General features: G+C 41.7%; 1 protein-coding gene across 16 annotated transcripts in view; it reads right to left on the bottom strand.

Annotated features, from left to right (window-relative positions):
• macf1a (microtubule actin crosslinking factor 1a) overlaps window positions 1–21,871 on the bottom strand; it is a 274,106-nt gene that overhangs the window by 152,371 nt on the left and 99,864 nt on the right. For 14 of the 16 annotated variants that reach the window (XM_078175467.1, XM_033637768.2, XM_078175469.1 and 11 more), the window contains one exon: window positions 808–869. In XM_078175467.1, the coding sequence (XP_078031593.1) occupies window positions 808–869 (62 nt within the window). Of the gene's footprint in view, window positions 1–807; window positions 870–3,822; window positions 4,060–10,896; window positions 11,355–21,871 lie in introns of those variants that run through there. The other 2 variants (XM_078175468.1, XM_078175472.1) reach the window with 2 other exon arrangements.

Raw genomic sequence — 21,871 nt, 5'->3', positions numbered from 1 at the left:
ACATCACAAATATTAACCATAACTGGTTTATGAAGCTGACATTCTGCTAAAAGGGATGCTAAAGGAACACCTAAGGCAGAGGAACAAGGGGAGGATATGTAGAAAATGTGTTTTTCCCCCCCGTAAGATTCATTTTTTATTGTATTCAGTTGGTTGCTTTGTGATACAGCAGCAGAGGGAATGAGTCGGGCAATAAAGTTCATCCCAACCAGGTTACTGGAACACGTACAGGGGCGTTTTCTGAAGCTATTTTTACGCTCATGCTAGATTCAAGACGTGCAGTCCAGCTCCTTCACGACCTGAAACTGTTCACTTCATTGATTTTCAAATAAATGCTGTTTTAGAAGATAAAGAAGGTCACATTTTGAACACTGCACATGAAGTATAACAGTGTATCAAGCTCTCTGATACATGCATGCACTAACACCTTGACTCAAAATCATGTTATATATTTTGTTTGATCTGTGCTGGTGTGAGATAATGCAATTAAGTTTAAAGGAACAATTTATCTAAAATCAAAAATATATATTGTTCATTTTTACCTCTAGTACTATTTATCAATCTAGGTTGTTTTGGTGTGAGTTGTGTTTAAATCTCCTGCCGCCACGAGCAAGAGCCTCTTGTCTATGAGTAGGACAAATATGAATTTTTGATTTTGAGGTGAATTGTCCTTAAAAATATTATTTCTGTTAAAGATAAGATGATAAAATCCAAGCGCAGACCTTCAGCACTTATTTTTAACATATTAAAATAAGTATTTCCACAAAGGCAAAACATTTCAAACCATGTGAACTCAGTGACACAAACCTTGATGAGATGCTTGTTGACCCATTTTGTGAAGGTTTTCTTCTGCACCCTGTCCCGCTCATCTGGAGAGAAAGAAATACAGAAAAAGGAGGGAGGTTAATTACATAATCCAAATCCAGCATGGTTGCTGCAGCCAGCTCGATCACTCCACTGTGTTATGTAGATGACGAGGTTACGCACACAAATGCGCATACACACACATACACACACAAGTCCAGCTCAGAGGAGAAAAGCAGTGAGCTTAAACACTCCCCACAGAGACAGTTAAAGATGATGCTGTATTCACTCAGTACACTAAAAGGCATGGATTGTATTGATTTGTGAAGAACAACTGGAGAGGGTTTCTGCAGACATGTTGCTGCTCTTTCCTCTCACACACACAAACACACACAAACTTACACTTAGTGGCTTAGTTGCTGCTTGTATTGGATTACTCCCTCTAAGCCTTTTTATTAACCCACACTTTCATTTCATAAACCTAATAAATGACACATAAAGAGTAACTGGACACCACTCGCACATGGGAGCACACATGTACGTTCACTGTTGTCTTCTTCAGTTAACTGTCATTTATCTTCCTCAACAGTGATGTAAAGCAATAAAACAGCTGATGTAATGAGAAACACTTAAAGAAACTGTGAAGGTTCTTTGAGTTCATGGACTCAAGGTCCTACAGATAAGATCCTCTGTATCTACAAACATGACCTCTTGTAAATTCTTGAACAGCTTTATCTTTATGTTTAACCTAGATGACATCACCCTGAGTAAACTGCTGTAAAATGAAACTGAAAAAGGCTGCCTGCATGTTTTTTATTTTCCATTTTCCTCCTTCTTTAAACCAGTTTACTGTCTAATGCTTCAATCTTTTTCTCAGTTTCTGTTTCTACAGTCTCTGACTGAAGTGTGATCTGCAGCCAGGCAGACCTCCAGCCTGCGTCCTCCGCAGGCCAGAGGAGTGAGGCAGCCAGGCCAGGAATAGAGCCTGATGCTGAGCCACAACTGTGTTATCTTCCCTCCTAACCACCACCACCACCTCCTCCTCCTCCTCCTCCTCCTCCACACTGTTGGAGCCTTTCTTCCTCTCTAGCCTCTCTCTGCTCGTATCAGTCTGTCTGGGAGAAAACGCAGACCCTCTCTCTTTTTCCCTTCCCGCCATTCTCTTAAATATCTAACTTCCTGCTGGAGGGATAGTCAAACATCCTTTCAAGTGATGTTGCATATTCTTAAAACAGCTTTGTTTAGATAAATAAAATGCAAAATGCAATACTGCTTGTGTGTGCAATGTGCAGCAGCAGGCCACAACAGAGTTCATTAAGACCTTTACAGTTTCTTGGTTAGATTTTTCCTGATCAACAGAAAAATAATCATTTGATTTTTTGAGCTTCTTATTGCTGAGGATTTGTTGCTTTGTGCGTTATGTAATATAAGACTGAATCTCTTTGTGTTCTTGACTGTTTGTCAAACGGAACAAGACCGTTGAAGACATTTTATGTGGGCTTGGTGCTAAACATTTTTGGACATTTTATAGTCCAAACGATTAATCAATCATTTCAAAAAAATAAAAAGATGAATTGATAACAGAAAGAAACGTTTGTTGCAGCCCTACAAGATGCTGCTATATATTAAACATTAAAAATCTAACAAGGCATCTTCAGGTAACATCTATAGAGAAGGAAAACCCCAAAATTTGGTGTGTTTCTATATGCTTTCAAATAACATATCAGCAGAAATATAAATGTAGCATAATGTTACTGCTGTGTCCCTGATGGTCAGCACATACTAGAACTGAAGGCCAAACAAAAATATATAATTTTGCAGACATAAATCTTGATGAATATTTTTAAGGAGGTGTTGAAAGTCTGAACATATTTTCAGTTATTTGACATCAGTGAAAATATCCACTCCAATAGTTACAAATGCAGGTAAAATAAAAACACTATAACATAATACTCATATCAATATGAGCACACAGTCTCTGCAGCTCAATGACAGAAGGGTATTTTCCCTCCAGTTTGTCAAACAGCCAATCAGAGAACAGACGGCTGCAGGTACTTCCCCTCCTGTCAGTTGTTTATCAGTTTCCATGGAGAAACCGTACGAGAGAGCAGCCATGAGGAGAGATAAACGGTATCACTTCCTCCTTTAAGTATCTTTCTGACTTTCTCACCCACACCTATACAAACACACACACACACACACACACACACACACACAGCCTCTAAACAGCCCTGACACCTTCCACTGTAGAGCTCCAAAAGTAGAAAGGATTTCCAAAGAGGAAATTCGAATTAAGGGTTTAGTGGGTCAAATATCTCGACTGGATAAAACTCAAGGTCAGTTTCAACACTCCATAACACATACACATACACACACACACACACACACACACACACACACACACACATGAAGTGTAACACAGAGTTTACACAAAGGGCAAGCCCCCCTAGGCAAAGAACCCATATTTCAACATGCTGTTGCAAAATAGTTTCACCACTGCAACACGCCTTGACTCCCAAACCTGCCGGGGAAGCTCAGCTAGTCGGCCCAGTGAAAACACACTAAAGTCACACACATGTGTATCGGTCACACACAGCACTAAACACTGCACCTATGAAGCCTTATCAGGTTCATGTAGGTGTGGTAATTAGGTCATAAATCAATCGTGTGTGGAATATTATTATTTTCAAACTGGAGAGAAGAGAGGAGCTGAGGTTTGTGAGTGACAGCTACAGAGAGACGCTCATTCAACTACAGAGGAGGGCATTGTTAAGATGTACACACCCCCTTCCATGCTGTCCAAACACAACAAAACACGCACACATATAAGTCCTACCCTTTAGCCTGACACCCACAATGATTAATAGAGACCACATTTAGCATGTGCACAAACAGGAACTGTTCAAACACACAGGGAAACACGTGCTGACAGCAGCCACTCTGCACGCTGGCAGCATGTAAACAACTGTTCGGCTAAACTATGGGCATGTACACACACACGTCGGGATACACACTGACCTGCACAGCACATGAGCGAGTACAGGTGAGCGTTGAGGTGACATTCATTCCTGTAGTCGTACCACATCATCATCCACAGCTCTAATGTTTGTTCTCCTCCTCTAATCACAGCTTCATTTGATGCTAACGGTGCACATAATCCAAGACAGGAGTCAGATAATTATAGCAGTGAGACGTCAAGCTGCTTCCACGTATCCAGAAGCTGCAGGGCGAGTGTGAGCTGCCGGCAGGTACAACCAGTTTGAGGAGTCTCAACTCTTCACTTTCTCTTGGTTCAATCTGTCTGCGGTTCACCCTTTCCCTCTCTCCTCGATCCTTGTGGTCGCTGCCATGTCAGCCTTCTCCCTCAGTCCCCCCCACACGCTGTCTTTCCCTGGTAGCAGTTGCTCTCACACGTGGGTGTCAAAGTCAGCGGCAGCTCCTCCCACACAGTCCAAAAAGGACTGTGTCCCCTCCCTCCCTGTTTACTCCCTCACCTCACTTGTACTTCCTCACCAGGCAGTGGCACTCTCTGTCTCTCTCTGTCACTGACTCTCTTGCTCACTCGCTCTCTGTTTCCTGGCCACAACAGACGGTCTGTGCTCAGACTGCAGCTGACGGTGGCTCTGCAGAGCTGCAGGGGTGCTCGCTCTGTTTATCCTTACCCTCTCTCTGTGGAGGTAAGCAACTCTGAATCCAGGGGGAGAATTTCTGTTTTTTATTTTCTCTTTTTCAGTTGACTTCCTGTGAAGGGCAATAGCTGCTGAGTAAATTCACATTTTTGGTTAACTGTTAGATGCTGTTTTCTGGAGACAGCGGGAGTTCATATGCGTCCTGCAGAGAGCTTCTTAAAAAACAAGTCCCAGCCATATCCATTAGAGATGATATAATCCACTTGAGTATTTACATGCCACAAAAACACAAAAAGCATCCAAAAACATACAAGTATGGCTTGTTCTGCTGCGCTATGCAAACATACTCTCTTCTTGTTGAAGCTGACAAAAGCCAGATGCAGCAGCTTGGTGATATTTCCATTTCTTTTCCTTCTCTCCTGCTCCTTTTCTCATGTTTCCTTTCCTTAAGAGGCTTTCTTTTTTCTTTTGTAAAGCAATCAACAGTCCTGAGGCTTTTCAGCTCCTAGCGACGAGAACTCCGTCGCTTTGTGAAGAAAACAGAGGGAGAGACTGTGACTTGGGCAGAAATGGACTTTGCTCTCATCAAGAGAAGCCTGGCCGACTTGTGACGTCGTTTAACTTAATATTGAGAGAAAAACCAGCCTGAGCAGTCATTCGTCCCATTAGTGCATGTGTCTCATGTGTGTACAACAGAGATGGGAGATGACGATGGAGTACATAATGAGGAATGGTCATGTTTCTGGCCTCGGTCCAGACTTGTGCTTCTCAGGCAGGCACAATAAGCAGTCGGCAGTGAATGAGAGGCCTCTAGCAGCCTTTAACTCCCACTGCCTGGTGCCGAACACATCATCCAATCATGACAAGACCATTCCCTGTCCAGATCTGCTTCCTCAGATTTTTATGACACTGCTTTCTTCCCATCTTACTTGATTGTGCGGTCTCTCAAAATAGCTCTGCCGCACCAGACAGCACAGACGTGGTTTTGAATAATTTCTGCTCTGTCATGTTTTTTTAAAAGAGAGAACGAGTCAAGAATCAGCAGCGTGGAAGCAACGAGTCTGCTCAGGCTAAAAGCTCGACTATGTCGTCAGAGTCAAACAACAGTCCTCAGAAGGTCATGTGACCTGGCCAGGAGGCAGGAAGTGAGCAAAGACCTCATTAGGCGAAGGCTGGTATGACAGCAGCTCCTGACTCTTACAGCAGGTGCACTACTCTGTAGTTACACACACACACACACACACACACACACACACACACACACACACACACACCTGACCAGGCGAGACAGTGATTCACACTGTTGCAGTCACAACAAGCTCAGACAGAGTAACACAAGCTCCTCCTCTTCCTCTGTCTCCTCCACCTGCAACGTCACTCCTTCATCTCCATCCCTCCTTATTTTACGTCCTCTTCTTCTTTGTTTCCTCGTAGTGTCACATTCCTCTTCTTTCCTCTGTTCCTTCACAGTGACGCTCTCCTCTTTCCATCTCTAAGGGACCATCCACACTAAAAATACCAGACAGAGCTTATGCCTCTAATACCACGCAGCATGCTTATCCCTCGCTCCCTCCTTCTCCCACGTTATCACCTCTAATCTCCCTCGCTCTCCCTCTCCATTCTCCCTGTCTTCTGTTGTTTCTGGCGTTTCTCCTCTTGTTATTCAATTGTGGAGGGGATGTTACCATGTTTCCTCTATTAGTGCATCATGTCATCTTTCCTTCTTTCACTTTCCCTTTTAGTTTCTCTTTCAGCCAGGCCAGCTCCCAGGGTTCATTTATCCTCCTCCTCCTTCTCTCTGGTGATACTCAAAGGCTGGCAGCAGCCTATACCCGTTTTTTTTTCCATCTCTTTCTTTGTTTCTTTCAGCTTCTCATCCCATTTCTCTCTCTTTAAGCAACGAATGTTGAATGCTAACTGTTTTGTTTAGCCGCACAAGGTCACTCTTTGCAAATCAGCTGACTGGAGGAGGCAGGAAGTTGTTCTCACAGTGCAGTATTTAATCTTAATTATCTAAACTTTCTCTCTTCCTGCTTACATTCCAATTACAGACTAACCAGCTGTCCAGTTAGCCAAGTTAGCCCCGTCACCAGATTGAGATCAGACTCAGTCTGCCCTCCTGTGGCCACAAAGAGAAACACTTGCCATTTGAGAAATCAAATCTACATCTACAAGACATTTAAGTATATGTTCATCAACACAAAGGTTTCTTCATGCAAATCTAACACAAAAATAACAAAAATGACACAAAAAAGCAGTTAAATTCGATCTATCTCAAGACAAAGCAAATCCAAAGTGCATGTTAACTGAAGGTGATTCAGGGTCAATGTGGCTTTATTGCTGACGCACATCAAAATAAAGATGTCATCCATCCTGTCCGGGGGTCATCACATCAAACCAGACGTGGCCTCCACTTCCTTTGATTTCAGTGCATTTATTTGATCAGAGACATTTACATTTTCCTGGCCATTTTGCTTGTTTATTTCTTGTGTTTCAATAGTCCAATATAATTCATTTATCATTCTAATCAGTAGCACCTTCTGCTCCATCATTTGATTTACAACTACTGATAATATATTATTAAACAGGCTACACTGTACTCTGCACCTGGAGAGCTTAAGGCTTAGCAATTTCAATGAAAGCATGAACCACCACGATTAATATGTTGTGTCATCCCCAAACCACATAATGTGCATAATACTATAATGCTGCTGCACAGCCACACACGCCCTACCACTGTGAAAGAGTCCGTTTCCTGTGATGAGCAGACTAAGGTTGAGATCACAGAATCACGCAGTATGACTACACACACACAGCGTTTGTGTCACACATGAGTGGCTTGTCTAGAACCTAGAGACAAGATCAAACAGGTAAGTAAACATTTAAGTCAGGCTTGCTGTTTCGTCTTGCCTCATTCTGATCTCATAATCACTCACATGGACACGTTTCATGAAACCACACACTCATTATGAAAGAGATGCACATTTTATCTGTTAATAATCATCTGCATGAAGTTACATTTTAATAAACCTTAAATATAAAAAAAAAAAAATCAACTAGAGCTGCAACAATTAATCGATTTGTTGTTAACTATTAAATTCATTGGCATTTTTCAGGAGGAGTTAATCCTTATCCTCTGAGAGGGTGCAAGGACAGAAGGATGTCGTGCTGTGAAGCCCTCCGAGACAAATTGTGATTTGTGATATTTAGGCTTCATAATAAAACTGAATCAAAAATGAATTGAATTAATATGAGAATCAATTAATCCGTTGGGTATTTTCTAAAAGTCATAATTCTCTGATTACAGCTTCCTAAATGTTTATATTTTCTGATTTCTTAAATCCTCTATGACAGTAAACTGAATATCTTTGGGTTGTGGACAAAACAAGACATTTGAGGACGTCATCTTGGGCTTTAGGAAACACTGTTTGACATTTTTCACCATTTTCTTACAATTTATAGACCAAAAAAAATAATTAGGAACCATCACGCTTCTGAAATTCGTATTCTAATCTTTAAGTGAAGCATAATAGGCACAGCATGCACAACTGAACATATAAGTGAACAGCATGTAAGACTCCTGTGTTATATTAGGATGTAAACCACATAAAGTATAAGTGAGTGCAGTAATACATATACCAAAATTTTGCTACATACTACTTCCCCCCACAGGCACTACGCATTGCATAACGTAAAGTCACCTGTCTGACACAGTGTATCACATTAATGCACATCTTTTGGATTACTGTCATCTCTGTATATTGCATATATTCTCTATACTTTACACTGTGAATCTTTGCACATTCCCACACAAATCTGTAAAGCTCTTTCATTTTAAAATATATATTGCACATATTTTCATAGCATTTTCCTACTCTACAGTGTGTTCCTTTACTTTGCAGTACTTGCTTTTTATTTTTATTTTCTCTCGCACCAAAACATTAGGGCAAAGTCCTTGCATGGGAAAACCTACTCTGCTATAAACTAGATTCGGATTCTGCAAAGGTGGTGAAAGCATAACGAGGAAGAAGTGATTCATCTATATTTTGGCTATCTTTCAGGCCCACGGAGAGCAATGCACGCAACTGATTTACCTGGTACCTGGGAACAGTGTTTGACAACCTGCTAAAGTTTTCCTCTAACACAGAGGAAATCCTCAGAAAGTGCCATCAAAGACAGTCTCTCCTCAGGAAATTAAAATCCTTTGGGGTCACCAAGGACATTCTCACCACCTTCTAGTACGCCTTCATCGAAAATGTCATAACCTTTTCATTTATTTGCTGGTTTCATTCCATCACTCTGCAAAACAGAAACTGCCTGTTGAATACAGTCAAAGTCTGCTCAAAGATCATTGAGCAGCCTATTCGAAGTCTCACAACCTTGTGTGATCAACTGACACTGAAATCAGCTCACCGGATTCTACAAGACCCCACCCACATTTTATCCTCTGAGTTTCAGTGGCTCCCCTCCGGACGCAGACTCCGTTGTCCTGGCTGCAGGACACAGCGGAGGAAAGCCACCTTTGTCCCCAGGGCTGTCCAGCTCCTCAACTCTGAACCCTGAAGCACTTAAGCACTTTACAATCGTACTACACTAAGCACTTTACTTGTGTGTTGTTTTTTTAATTTTGTGTTTTATCTGTGTTTGAATGAATGTCTGTGACATGTGCTGCCTGTAACACTACCTTCATGCTCCTTTTAAATTCCCCCCTGGGGACGAATAAAGTGTTTTTGAATTTAAAATTTGAATTGAATTGATTTGGGGATTAAGCATCACTTTAATACCAGAAAAAAAAGTTTCTTTCTATAACTGTACTAAATATCAAACTGATCCAAGTAAATACATCATGTGCACACACACATCCGATCTGGGGACATTTTTACATGACCCAAATCCAACTCTCTGTCAACTAAATGATAATTCACCGTTTACTCCTAATCTACGTCGGCAGTTGTTAGTCGGCTTTACAGCTGCGAAAAAGACAATTTTACAAATACGGTTCACTTCAGGTCTCGCTTGTAGTATTCTGGATTGTGGTCTTCTATAAATGCCAAACTTGGAATGTACACCAGCTGAGATAAATAGTGCAAGCCCTTAGACAATAAGGATCCTCTTTTTGTTGTTGTGGCCTAAAAAGACAATAAATATTCAGTGAGGAAAAAAAGGACAAAGGGAATTAAAATTTCTGATTATTTCTCTGGTTTTCATAATTTGTTATTCTCATTAAATCTCCCTTAGATTTGATTTGTTCTCTTTCCTGTCTCTTTATTTTCATCTCTAATTTGTTTCAAAGCTGTGCTGTTTTTAGTGGTCATTTCATTTCATTGGTTTCACAGCCCTCTTGTCTCTCTTAACACCACTGTTGCATGCCGTTTGCTCTGAGTATTGATGGACCTCATTGATCTGCAATGTTATGTCATGCCAGATATTTCTCCCCTGGTGAATCCAAGCCAGTGGTTACATTTGGATAAAATTTGACACATGTCCCAAACCAATCTACTAGAATTAAACTCACTTATTCCAGTGCTGGGAGACACTACAGATGCATTACCAGCAGCTACTGGACAAAGGCATGAAGGTCAGAATAAACATCATGTCAAAATGGTTTCAACATCATGAATATTTGTATCAGGCTTTAAACAAGTTATTGGTGCTGAGGCTAAACTACAAAAGCCAACTGGAATTTGTTTAATGCTGCAAAAACGTGGTGTTACATCAGTGTTTAACATTAGCTATGAATAATTAGACACATGACTAAACTCAGCAGCTTACTGGCAGCACAGCAGCTCGTTGTTTGGTGTAAAGCATGTAGTTATAAAAACAAGACGTAGCCGGCCACGTAAGCAGCCACACAAAGACTGCAGTCTCCAGGTTGAATTACATAGATGTGGCTATATGATTCAGTAGCTCATGAAATATACCAGCCTTTCTCTACAAAAGAGCCAAATATGGAAGACCCTGCTCCACTGACTCATGCAGATGAGATACAGCAATCAGGTCCTACTGCACAAAAGCATGAGACAGTGTCTCACTGTAACAGGAGGTGAAACAGGAGACTGCTATATGCTCTTTACAGCACAAGCCGCTTTACATTCCACTCAAACTAAAATAGAAAACATGAGGTGACATCCTGCTGCAAGCTGGAAAGGCTTAAGCATCATGCTAACTACTGTGCAAGCAAGTTGAACAGCCTTGCAGATGCTGAGCTAAATGCTAAAGTGGATGCAGTGATTTAAATGGACACATGCTAACAGATAAGTGAAGCTGTCCACTACGAGAATGACACCGCAAACAGGGTGGAGCCTAAGTAGGAAGCACGTGGAGGTAATGTCACATCTTCCCTTTCTCTCTACAAAGAAGGGATAAATTATAACAGTGACAATGAAGGGAAGGAAACAGGAAGAAAACTGTTTTGCTTATACTTCTGTCTTAGAAACAGTTGGACAGGAACATGAAAAGTTACCTTGTACAAAAGTGGGTGCCTGTTGACGACGGCGACGACGGTAAAACCAAAATCCAGCTGCCGTCAAGAAGTGAAAAGTCACCACCAGGATGGGTGTGATGACTGCAGGGTCTGTTAGACAGTCCATCTTAACTCACTCGCTGACTAACTGACCAGAAATGTTCCTTAAAAAATGTCAGGTAGCTCCACAAACCACGAATAAATGTCCAAACACTAACCAAAATCAAAAGTTACTGCTGCAGGCTTCTACGTAACGTCCCAAAACTAGTCAAGTCCATAAAAAAGAGATTTTACAGCAGGTTTCAAGATGTCTGTAAACAGGATCATGAAGATCCCTCTTCTCCTTTCACTTCTTCTGTGCTGACACAAGACAAAAACAATCTTCTCGTCCTTTCCCCAGCATCTCTCTTACTTTCAGCACATAACTACTGCAACTAATAACTTCTCTGAGTTCTTCTCTCCATTCAGATGCCCTCCCTCTTTCCCTCACTCTGTCTCAACCTCGCTCGCTCTCTGACACTCTAACAGTGAATTCCATTCCCCTGAAACAAGCAACCAGACTGTAGCCGTTGCTGAGCGCACCGTTAGAAAACCAGTAAATAAATGAAATAGGACTAAACAGACGGAAATGTGCATTGTGTGCGTGTGTAGTTGCCTCACAGTCTCAGAAGAAAACCACACGGGAGATACCCACATGCTCTTCTTCCTGTGTGTGTATTTCTATTTCAGCATGTTGAAGGACATTTTATTTTTGTATGTGATCGTAACTTCTTCTGTATTTGAATGCGTACATGTTGCATTTGTATGTGATCGTATGTGCGTACACACATGTAGCAGTTAATGGAAGGTCTGTGCATTTATGTGTTAGGGAGGAAAGTGTGTGTGTTTGTGTTTACCTCTGTTGCTATGGGTGAGCAATGCATCCTGGCTGTGATATTTATTCACCGCTATCTTTGAATGATGTCTGCTGACTGCTGATGGTGTGTTCGAGAGATTCAGAGAGAGAAGTCAATCAAACCAAGGTGATCAGAGTGTGTGTGAGTGTGTGTGTTGCACATGTTAGACATTACAGCGTGATTCAGCATGATTCAGGCTGCAGACTGGAAGGCAGGGGGTCCTCGGGTTACTCTCACCTCGCAGAGAATGGTGTGTCTGTTAATGTGTGTGTATGCGGTCAGGTTATCAACTCAGCTCTGAAAAGCCACTGACATTTTAGTCCTAGCAACCTCCAGTCACAACAATACACAACCACAATCAATCTGATAACGTTTCGCTGTTGTCAGGGGGGAAACCTCAGCGCCAAACTAAATTTAATTCAAGTGCTACATGCTGCAATTTGAGCCAATTTTTAACCCTGATACTTTATTTAAAACCAGAGAACAACAATAATATTATTAAGACAGTAATAATGCAGCACTTCGTCACATATAATTAATAAAGGCGGATATATGTAGAGGGCAGTAATGAATTTCTTTCCTTTTAGTCACTTCCTAATCACCACAATTATCAGACAGCATGAGGTAATGGAGACGTGATCCTGATGCCAGCTGTTAATCCGGTACTTTCCATCACTTAGACATACTGAGGCTCCCATTGCAAAAGAACTGCATTACCCAGAATCCTCTCTGTCCCAAAATTACCTCTGTACCTCATGAGTCAAAGACAACTTGGGTGCAAAACATTGCACTTTTTCTAAATGTGATAAAGCTAAAAAAGCATTCTACAGTGTCGGGAGTCTTGGGAAGCAGACAGCAGAACTAAATTACCCAGAGTCCTTTCTGTCACAACATCAGCAAATACTCACACAACAAAATACCTTATTTGAACACTGCGTGCATCAATTAAAAGAGGAGAATCAATAAGAAAGCATGCAATTGGGGCGTCGGTGGCTTAGTGGCAGAGCAGGCGCCCCATGTACAAGGCTGCTGCCGCAGCGGCCCAGGTTCGACTCCAGCCTGTGGCCCTTTGCTGCATGTCACTCCCTCTCTCTCTCCCCCTTTCATGCTTGCCTGTCCTATCAATTAAAGGCTTAAAAATGCCCAAAAAATATCTTTAAGGAAAAAAAGAAAGCATGCAATAAAAACATTAAAAGAGAATCTAAATGACAAACTGTGATTGACGGAGAGAAAGAAGGAAGTTAAAAGTGAGAGTAGGCTGAAGAGGAAATTTAGCAACCACATTTCACTTGTGGTAAAGAGTGTGATGCTGCCACTGTGGGGCAGAAGAGATCAACATGTGTGTGTTGGACTGCACGACTTAACACTCAAACCACTGACAACAAAACCAGTGTTACATTTAGCACCCTGAATCCACCACTGTCTGACAGCAGTTTGTTATAATCAACTTCACACTGACAGAATATCACAATTAATCTATTTAGTTTTGCACTACTGTAGTTTTACCACATGCCTCAAAAAGAAGAAGATACTCCTACTTTCTGATTTTAGTTTTAGCTACATTTACTTTATAACTTTAATTTTTCAGGTGTGTTTCACCTCATTATCACCCTCAGACACACACACAACAGCTTCAAAAACACAAATCACTCCTCCCATATTCAGACTCTCAAATGTTACACAGGCTGAGTTAAAGGCTGCCGTTGTGCATGCATGCTTCTCTGTGCATGGGTTTGTATATCAGCTTCCAGGGTCAAGAGGTCAGGGGTCCAAACTCTGTCCCCTCTCTGCTGAAAATGCTGTGTCTGGGAACTTCATCTACACACACACACACACACACACACACACATGCACAGAAAGAATGAGATGCAACCAGGGTGTAACAAAGCCTCGGGGTGATGTCAGACTACAGTATAAGCTTGACACAAGAGGGAGGAAAGAGAAGAAGAAAGATGGATGGGAGAATGTGGAAAGCATCAAGGGAGATGGAGAGAGAAACTACAGTGAGGCTTGGTGTCGTATTGGCTGATTGTATTGGGAGGTGAATGACCCTTTTCATTCAGATATCACAGAGAGAAATCTCACACTCACTACCACACTGAAAAAAAAAAGACACACACAAGAGCACACTCAGCCTTTTGTGTCCGACGTGGAGTCTCAGTACTGTCTCGGCTTTCATTATATTAGCATACTATAACTCATCTGATGCTAACCCTCAAAGCTCAGACATTTAGCCTCACTGGGCCAGAGAAGGAAATTAAATTGTTCTGCATGTGTCTCATCTATTTGCCCTCATGTTGCTCTCCAGTGTATTTTTAATGCAGCAGCTTGTCATGTCTCCGGTCTCTCCCTCCCCCAGTACAGCTCAGTTCTACCAGTCAGCATCCTTTACATAGATAGCCAGGATGCCAGCAAGGTCACCCTGACACACAAAGAAGTATGCAAACACACACACAGACACGCACGCACCCACAGAAATATGCTGTACTTTTGTGCACAGACTTGCTGCCCTGTGCTTTCACCTGATAGTGCTGTAACACAGAGAGAGATGAGTGCAGGCAGAGCCATAAACTGTATCAACATATGGAAATACAGACTGCAGGCTGACCACAGAGAGGAACGACATAAACTGCAGAACTGGGTACAGGCACAGAATAATCATAAATTGTTATTGTTCCTGTGATAATTGTCCTTTCCTTCTGTAAATATTATAGAGGAAACATGTCTATTTATTCATCAGGTTTTTATTCAAAGCAAGTTACAAGATGTTGGTCAGGGTAAAGTTTGTTGTGACACAGGACCCAACATTTAAAAACCTTTTAACATTAGTGTCTGATATCAAATCTAAATTCATTTTGCTAATTCATTAATCATCTTAAAGGTCCAGTGTGTAGGATTTAGGGGAATATATTGGCAGAAATGGAACATCCCAGCTGGGTAAGAACCATCATGCAAACTGCAAGAGGAAACAGGAAAACATACGTTGATGAGGTGCAGAAGGGAGGATGAGCAGCAAGAGCAGGATGAGGAAAAGGACAGTCCCATTATCAGAGTGATGAATCCTGTAACCTTGAACCACGATGTCTGCTACAATAAAAATTAGGGCTCTCCATCTCTTCCTCTCTCGCTCACTTCCTCTGACACAGTCCCATCTGCCAGACTGAACTCAATCACCTCCTGCTTCTACCTGTGCAAGCAGCTCCCAATAACCGACTCTAAACTCTGTAACCACCAGTCTTTTTGCATCATAACAAAGGCCGGCAAAGCTGTGATAGCTCTGTGTTAAAAATAAGGTGCATTATCACTTCAAATAATATAAAATGTTCTCCCTGCCAAAGCTAATGTCTGAATAATCATTGTTCTCTGCTGTTATGAAGTGATACAGCAGTGTTAGTCTTTTGAACAGAGCAGTGCTGTGATGCTGTAACTCAGTGCTTTTATATGTGAATAAAACAGCTATTCTGGGGCTCTGGTCACCACACAGCTGCATGTCGTGTGACCGTGACACATCAATACTGCCTGCCAGCCTCCCACACTGTTCACCAGCAGCTGTGTGACTTCTGACATCTCGGTTGGTGAAATGCGGCAGAAACACTTCCTGTCTGGAAAGAGAGCCGGCCGTCAGAGTCCTGACCTGCCATTCTGGTGCTGAACCATTTGACAAAAGTATGAGGAAGTTCCAGACATAACACTACACGTACAGGGGAAAGGGTGGATGTAGATGAGAGACAGCACACTCTTTCCATTGGCAGTGTGCTCAGTACAGTGAGGCACCTGGCTGTCTAATACTAGCCTCTAAATACACTAGCAAAGATTCTCTGGAATCCTAAAACTGTGAGAGTGACGGAGATGTAACTGTGTTTTCAGCACAATAATAAATAGTTGATATATAGTCTGCAGGAAAAGTTGGAGCCACTTTGAAATGCATACCATCTCTCCCCTGCAGTATCAAACTCTGCAGTTAGGGGGCAGACTGGGTCCAGTTACAGAGAAGCTGATTCAGTTTGCCTTCAGTGCTGCAGCATTGATTTCTTTAAACATCTTATTCAGCTTAAAACTCTTAAAGAAGTTTCTCTCACAGGTCCAATCTCTTATATTTATCTTGGTGATCTTGGTGTGTGATGTCCAAACTTCTCAGTCTGTTAACTTTGGATATGTCTGTATCATTCTACGGGTATTACAAGTAACCAGAGGACGGTAAATGGAAATTCCAAGCAGGGACACTATGGGACATAATTGCAAACCCAAGCTGTTGTTTAATGATCAGTACAAGATGAGCACATAGTCCGTGAAACATTGACACACACAAACCCAGTTTGGCTCAGTCCAGACGAATGGATTTGTCATGGCTGGGTCAAACACAGATAAGCAATCAACCTCAGACTGTTATTTATTCAGGCATGGCTAATCACACAGCGAGGAGCTGGACATCGTGATCACTGGACCTGATCAAGGCTTCACTGATGATCCAGTTAACTGACCAGCCGATATAAAAAAAAGGGACACTGATGAGGAGTTACTGGGTTATATTCCACTGCCAGGGATCACTATGATTTTTATGCACTGGCCCCACAAACCACCAGAAGACTAAGCAGTCCTCCTAACACCTACCACCACACCAAATTCCATTCTCAAAATTAACACTTTAAACATTTCTTCAAAAATTTCACAGTGAGCCCACGTATACTAATATTTATCAGTTGCTTTTCCCTTCCACATTAACCACTCTTGACATCGGCATAAATTAGATTCACTAGTCAGCACTTATTTAGAATGAAAATTTGTCACGTTTATAGCTGGTCATTTCTGTTATTTCCTCCTCCCAAAACAGCAGTGAAGAACACCAGAAGCAATGCCATGAGCTGAGTTTTCATGAACACGGGGAACAGTGCAGGCAAAACAGCATCACTGATCTGTTTTAAACAAATACTCTCTGGTCCAGCTCAGCTAAAACATGAAAAAATGAACACCCTAGAATGTTAGCATGTCGTCCACTGCTGAGCCTCTTCAACCAGTAGCCTACAGACACCTATTCCACTGACTTTAGCAGCTCAAAACAGGCACTTCACTGTGCTGCTGTTATAACAGACGTGAACTAACCACAGACACCTGCCTCATTCGTGGACTCAAGGCAGCGTGTTGCTGTAGTTCATGGTGCACGGTGCTCTGCTGCAGGATGAATATAGGGGAAATACTGGCATGGACATTTGAGGATATTTAAATTAATTCTATTCTAGTCATGTCACAGAGGGCCACATTGGGCCACCTACAGGGGATAGTCGGTGGCCACAGAGTAACTTTTTGTTTTTTATTGTTTTTGTACAGGGTGTCCTGGTGGCCTACTGGTTAAGACGCACATCATTCACCAGCATGTTATTGTGTACAGTTTGGCAAAGTACACCACGAGCGCTCTGTTACCTACTGTGTTTTCCCTCAATGTGGAATGAACACATCAAAGGCTCCCAGTCCTGTTCCTGCTGACAGTTAAGTAAGTTGTGTTTTGACGGGAGAACTAAGCGGATCGCTAGTCCCGTTCCGAAAGAGCAGACAGCAACAGAGCCAGGAGTCATCAGACAGACAGAAAGACAGACAGACAGCGATACCCTGAGATGCCATTAAGAGATTACGAGGAGAGGAGAGGAAGATGAAACAAGAGAGGACAGAGGACGAGTGTGGCCCCCGAATGACTAACAAGGATGGATTAATGGGAGCTGACTTGAGGATACACACAGATGGAGACACACACAAAACACAGGCATGCCAGAGAATTCCTTAGATGTCAGTACAAGTGATGAAAAGTGGGAAGTTGACCCATCTGAAGACAGACTTCAGGTCAGCTTAGAGCCACTGGTAGCTCAAAGAGGTAACATTTATCTTATAACAGCTTCCTTTCTCTCACAACAGCTCTAATCTGTGTTCACTAAACACAAGTTAACTGTGTGAAAACCAGTCACACTTACATTCCTTCTCACCCTGCGAGCAGTGATGTAATAACATTTCTGAAAAGTCTGCAAAACTGTTTTCTAGTTAGTGTTTCAGGAAGTGACAGAGGGGGATTTTCTGAGTGGAGAGGTGAAACCGTGAGAGAGAAATGAGGAAAAACTCTTCAGGAAAGTACATTTAAACTTTGGGAGTCAAACTGGGTCACAGGCCCTGCTGCTGCTTCTCAGTCCAAAAAATGTCAAGAGAGCAACTCTGTTTCTGGAAGCCTGAATTCCTGCATAGCTAAATTAAATTACTTGGCTGAGAAAACAGAAAAAGTCTCTGAGCATACGCATACCCTAGAATACAGACACACACCAGCATGCACACGCAGCAGTGGCACAGCTTTTGTTTTCAGGAAACAAAGCCCAATTACTCCTGTCCTTTCTCTCACCCTGCATAATAAAAAGAGAAGAACAAAGACTTGAACGGTTAACATCTATGCTCTATTCCCTCAGGGGTCACACTGAAACACCACAAAAATATATGATTTTAGAATATAACATTCGATATCCAGAAGATGTCTGCCATATAATATAAGCTATAACAGCACAGATACAGCTGTGACTGCTTTGGATGCTGCATGAAGAAAAAGAGCTGACTAAACAGTGACTTTAAAATGAAGCCAAAAAATTTACATCCTGCATAAAAGATTTTTGTTTATATAAACAAATTTGAGTGAGCAAAACCAAAATGCAACACGACACCACCCAGAAATGCGCTGGCACATAGTAAATTACTTAAAACTGAACACTGTATTTCTTCTGTTTACTTCCCAACTGTTGGGACAAGAGATGAATAATAAATTCCTTCCATATAGAGTCCTGCATCTGGTCAAGAATCCAGCATGTGGCCCCCAAAAAAGGTGATTTGCGGGAGGTATTTTGTCTTCATTTAATATTTGGGTTCTGTTTTGGGTAAAACAAAGAACAGGGTCTGATCCCGTGTTAGATGATAAATATATTAAAATAAACTGATAATAATAATAATAATAATAATAATAATAATTCAATTTAATATTTTAACATTTATAATCCTCTGTCTGCTGAATAAGCATGTTCCAATACCCATTTTTCTTCCTGATACCAATTCCTATTTCTGAATCCTTGAAATTGCATATCAGCCGATACAGAGTGCCAATGCGATACCATCGCCTTAAACAAACAAAAAAAATTAACAGCTGTATACCACTCACCCTGTTCGGATGTGAAATGATTGCTAGCGTTGTCACATAGCATCACTCAAGATAAACCCTTTGTAAAACATGAGCAAATACAAACATAGAATAAATGCCATGAAATTTATTTCCAGTGTAAAATATTGACAAATTGTTGACTTTTCGCTAACACCTAGCATACCAACATTTACCAGAGATCAATTCTTCTTCGCCGCTTTAAAACAGTAGTTGCCGTTGGCTGCACAGAGCAACTGGCTGTGTAGTTAAAGAATGGACTCCCGGGAAAACTGCGGTTTTATGCAGGTATGAAACTACTTTAACATTTACCAATAAATTGTGTGCTATCAGATTGCTGAAGACTTGCATACTTGCCGACACATGATCCAGCACTTTAGACAGTATCAGAGGCATTTCTGTTTCCTGAATTAACTTTGCTGTATTTGTGTCACATGTATGAAATGGCCAAAAATGATCACATTAAACATCCTGCCAAGCTGAATTATTTGAACAGCACATGGTTATTAAAGGATTTATGGTTTCAGGTCGGGCTGTGGATCTTGTGCCATTAGGTCGGGTCAGATTGCGGAACTACTCGGTCACATGTACAGGTGGTGGGGCGGGTACCGTATTGCATGTCACTGTGCTGGTTGTCTGGTTCGAGGTCTTGAAATTCAGACCCATGCAGGACTCCTCCTAATAGTATCATACACTCTTGCATTGAGTTTCTGAGATAAGCCTTGAATCTGGATCGACTATACCATGTACTGAAGCAAAACACACCCACCAACAGCCAAGATGCCACCATTCTTAAGTCCATAATCAATGAAAGAATGATTATCAGAAACAAAGACATACAGATCATGGCAAAGAACACCATATGACATTCCTCTATTCAATGACATTGACTGAATTAAATTGTTTTCCATCTCCTGCCCTTAGGTTAGGGTAAGAATTAAGTTATGTAACTTAAACTACTTAGTTAAGGTTAGGGGCCATAAATCGCCTCCATATATAAAGGAAGCAAACATTTGACTCTCTGGTGTCAAAGCTACAGGCTTTATAGGCCCCTCCATCCGCCCCTATTACCACAGTCTGTCACATTCCTGGTATTTGGACATAACATTGTCATGGCTAATTTCTTATATGATGGATGATGGAGTTTGGTTTGTATGCAGCATAAACACACTGAGCTTGGCTGGAAACAGTAAAACCAACATGACCTCTGTGGCCTGACTCTGCTGTTCCCTGAGTCTCAGCCATCAGGCTCTGGAGCAGCATGAAAACAGTGATGCTGACCTCCAGAGCTTTAGCTGCCCGGTCAGAAGGCTCCTCAGGGTAAAGGTCAAGGATCATGTTTGAATGCATGTGTGTGTGTGTTGACATCATCTTGAGCAAGTCACCTAAATCTTATAAAGAGGATTATAGATGCATTTCTCAAGTTGTCACCCTGACACTGCTGCTTAAATCTGGTCCTTTATAAAAACAACACAAACAAACACTTCCCCTATTATATCAGATAACTTATGAGGTGCGAAGAGGAGAAAAAAGAGGAAGAAGAGTATAAGAGCTGTCACCCAGAATGGCACAGAGAAGCCCTGCTTGGTTGGATGGTGGGAAAGGAGGGAGGGGACGGAGTTCGCAAGAGAAAAAGGAGAAAGAGCGATAGATTTATGAACCTGTGAGAAAAAGAGAAGTTTCATCCAAACTCTTTTGGTTTTAGGGCCTTATTTAATCACATGTTAATGAGCAGGAGAGGGGAGGAGAAAGGGACAGAAACAAAGAGAGAGGAGCATGAATAAGTGAGATTTGAATTACATTTTTATTTTAATTTAGATAAACTGACACGCAACCGGAAAACACTTAAGGAAAAGAAGTGGGGGAAAGGAGTCTATCTCGTGAGTGCATGGGATAAAGAGGGTGAGATAAGGACAGATAGACTGAATGATCAAAGTCCAAGAGGAACAAAAACATGAGATAAATGGGAGACAGACTGGAGGGTAGGCGAAAGTGAAAGAAAGGGAAATAAAAAAGCATGTGAGAGGGCACTACATGTTTCTGCAAACCAAAAATACGTTAAATTTGCACGTTTCATATGTGTTATATCAACGTTTCCAAAGTGATGTGATATATGAGCTGACTTTGTCACCAGGAGTTAAAGGGGATGGCAGATGGCATTGTCACCTACTGTTGACGAGATGGCTGCCAAGCTGCAAACTACTGCAGACTACCAACAAACAACAAAACCAGTTGTGTTTTAGATAGTCACTGCTATGTGTCCAGCGGCTTTAAAGCTCCAATCATACGTGTTTTGTAGCAACTTGTCGGCAGGGATACTATCACAAAATGCTGTTGTATTCTACCAAGACATTGCTGCGTTTCCTGCCAGGATTGTGCCCCCAGAGCTGCAAGCAGGGCATTCATTTGCTCCCCATCCTCTCAAGACTTTTTGGGAAGAGAGGATGGCAGTCCAGGACATTATGCACGTATTGCACACACAAAAAAAGGCGAAAAGTCAATTTTTGTATCGATCAGCCAAATCCAATTTGACTCAAACAACTCTGATACAGTTACAGTGCTAAATCTGCTGAGATGTTTTAGTCTTGACCACAGTTGTGAACCAATCAACTGACCAGCTTTGCCATCTATAAAGTGACGCTGCTTGCATGGCTAAAGGAGTGATGCAACTTTACTTCTTCTATTTGCTGATCTCAAATTCTTGAGGTACCCTCCTGAGGGCATCGAACCTCAAACCCTGACTGTGTTAGTGCCTTCCTTAGCTACATATGTACAGAGCAGAAACTGAATGTGAGATGGTAAACAGGGCTCAGAGGAGTTGTGTTTGTGAGAGCTTGGGAGAAAGAGCAAGACATCTATAGGGTCGTGAGAGAGAGACGAAGATGAAGAAGAGGAAAAACACTCA

The sequence above is a fragment of the Epinephelus lanceolatus genome, chromosome 16, assembly GCF_041903045.1.
Source record: "Epinephelus lanceolatus isolate andai-2023 chromosome 16, ASM4190304v1, whole genome shotgun sequence".
Taxonomy (NCBI): Eukaryota; Metazoa; Chordata; class Actinopteri; order Perciformes; family Serranidae; genus Epinephelus; species Epinephelus lanceolatus.
This window is presented reverse-complemented; position numbering and strand designations above follow the sequence as displayed.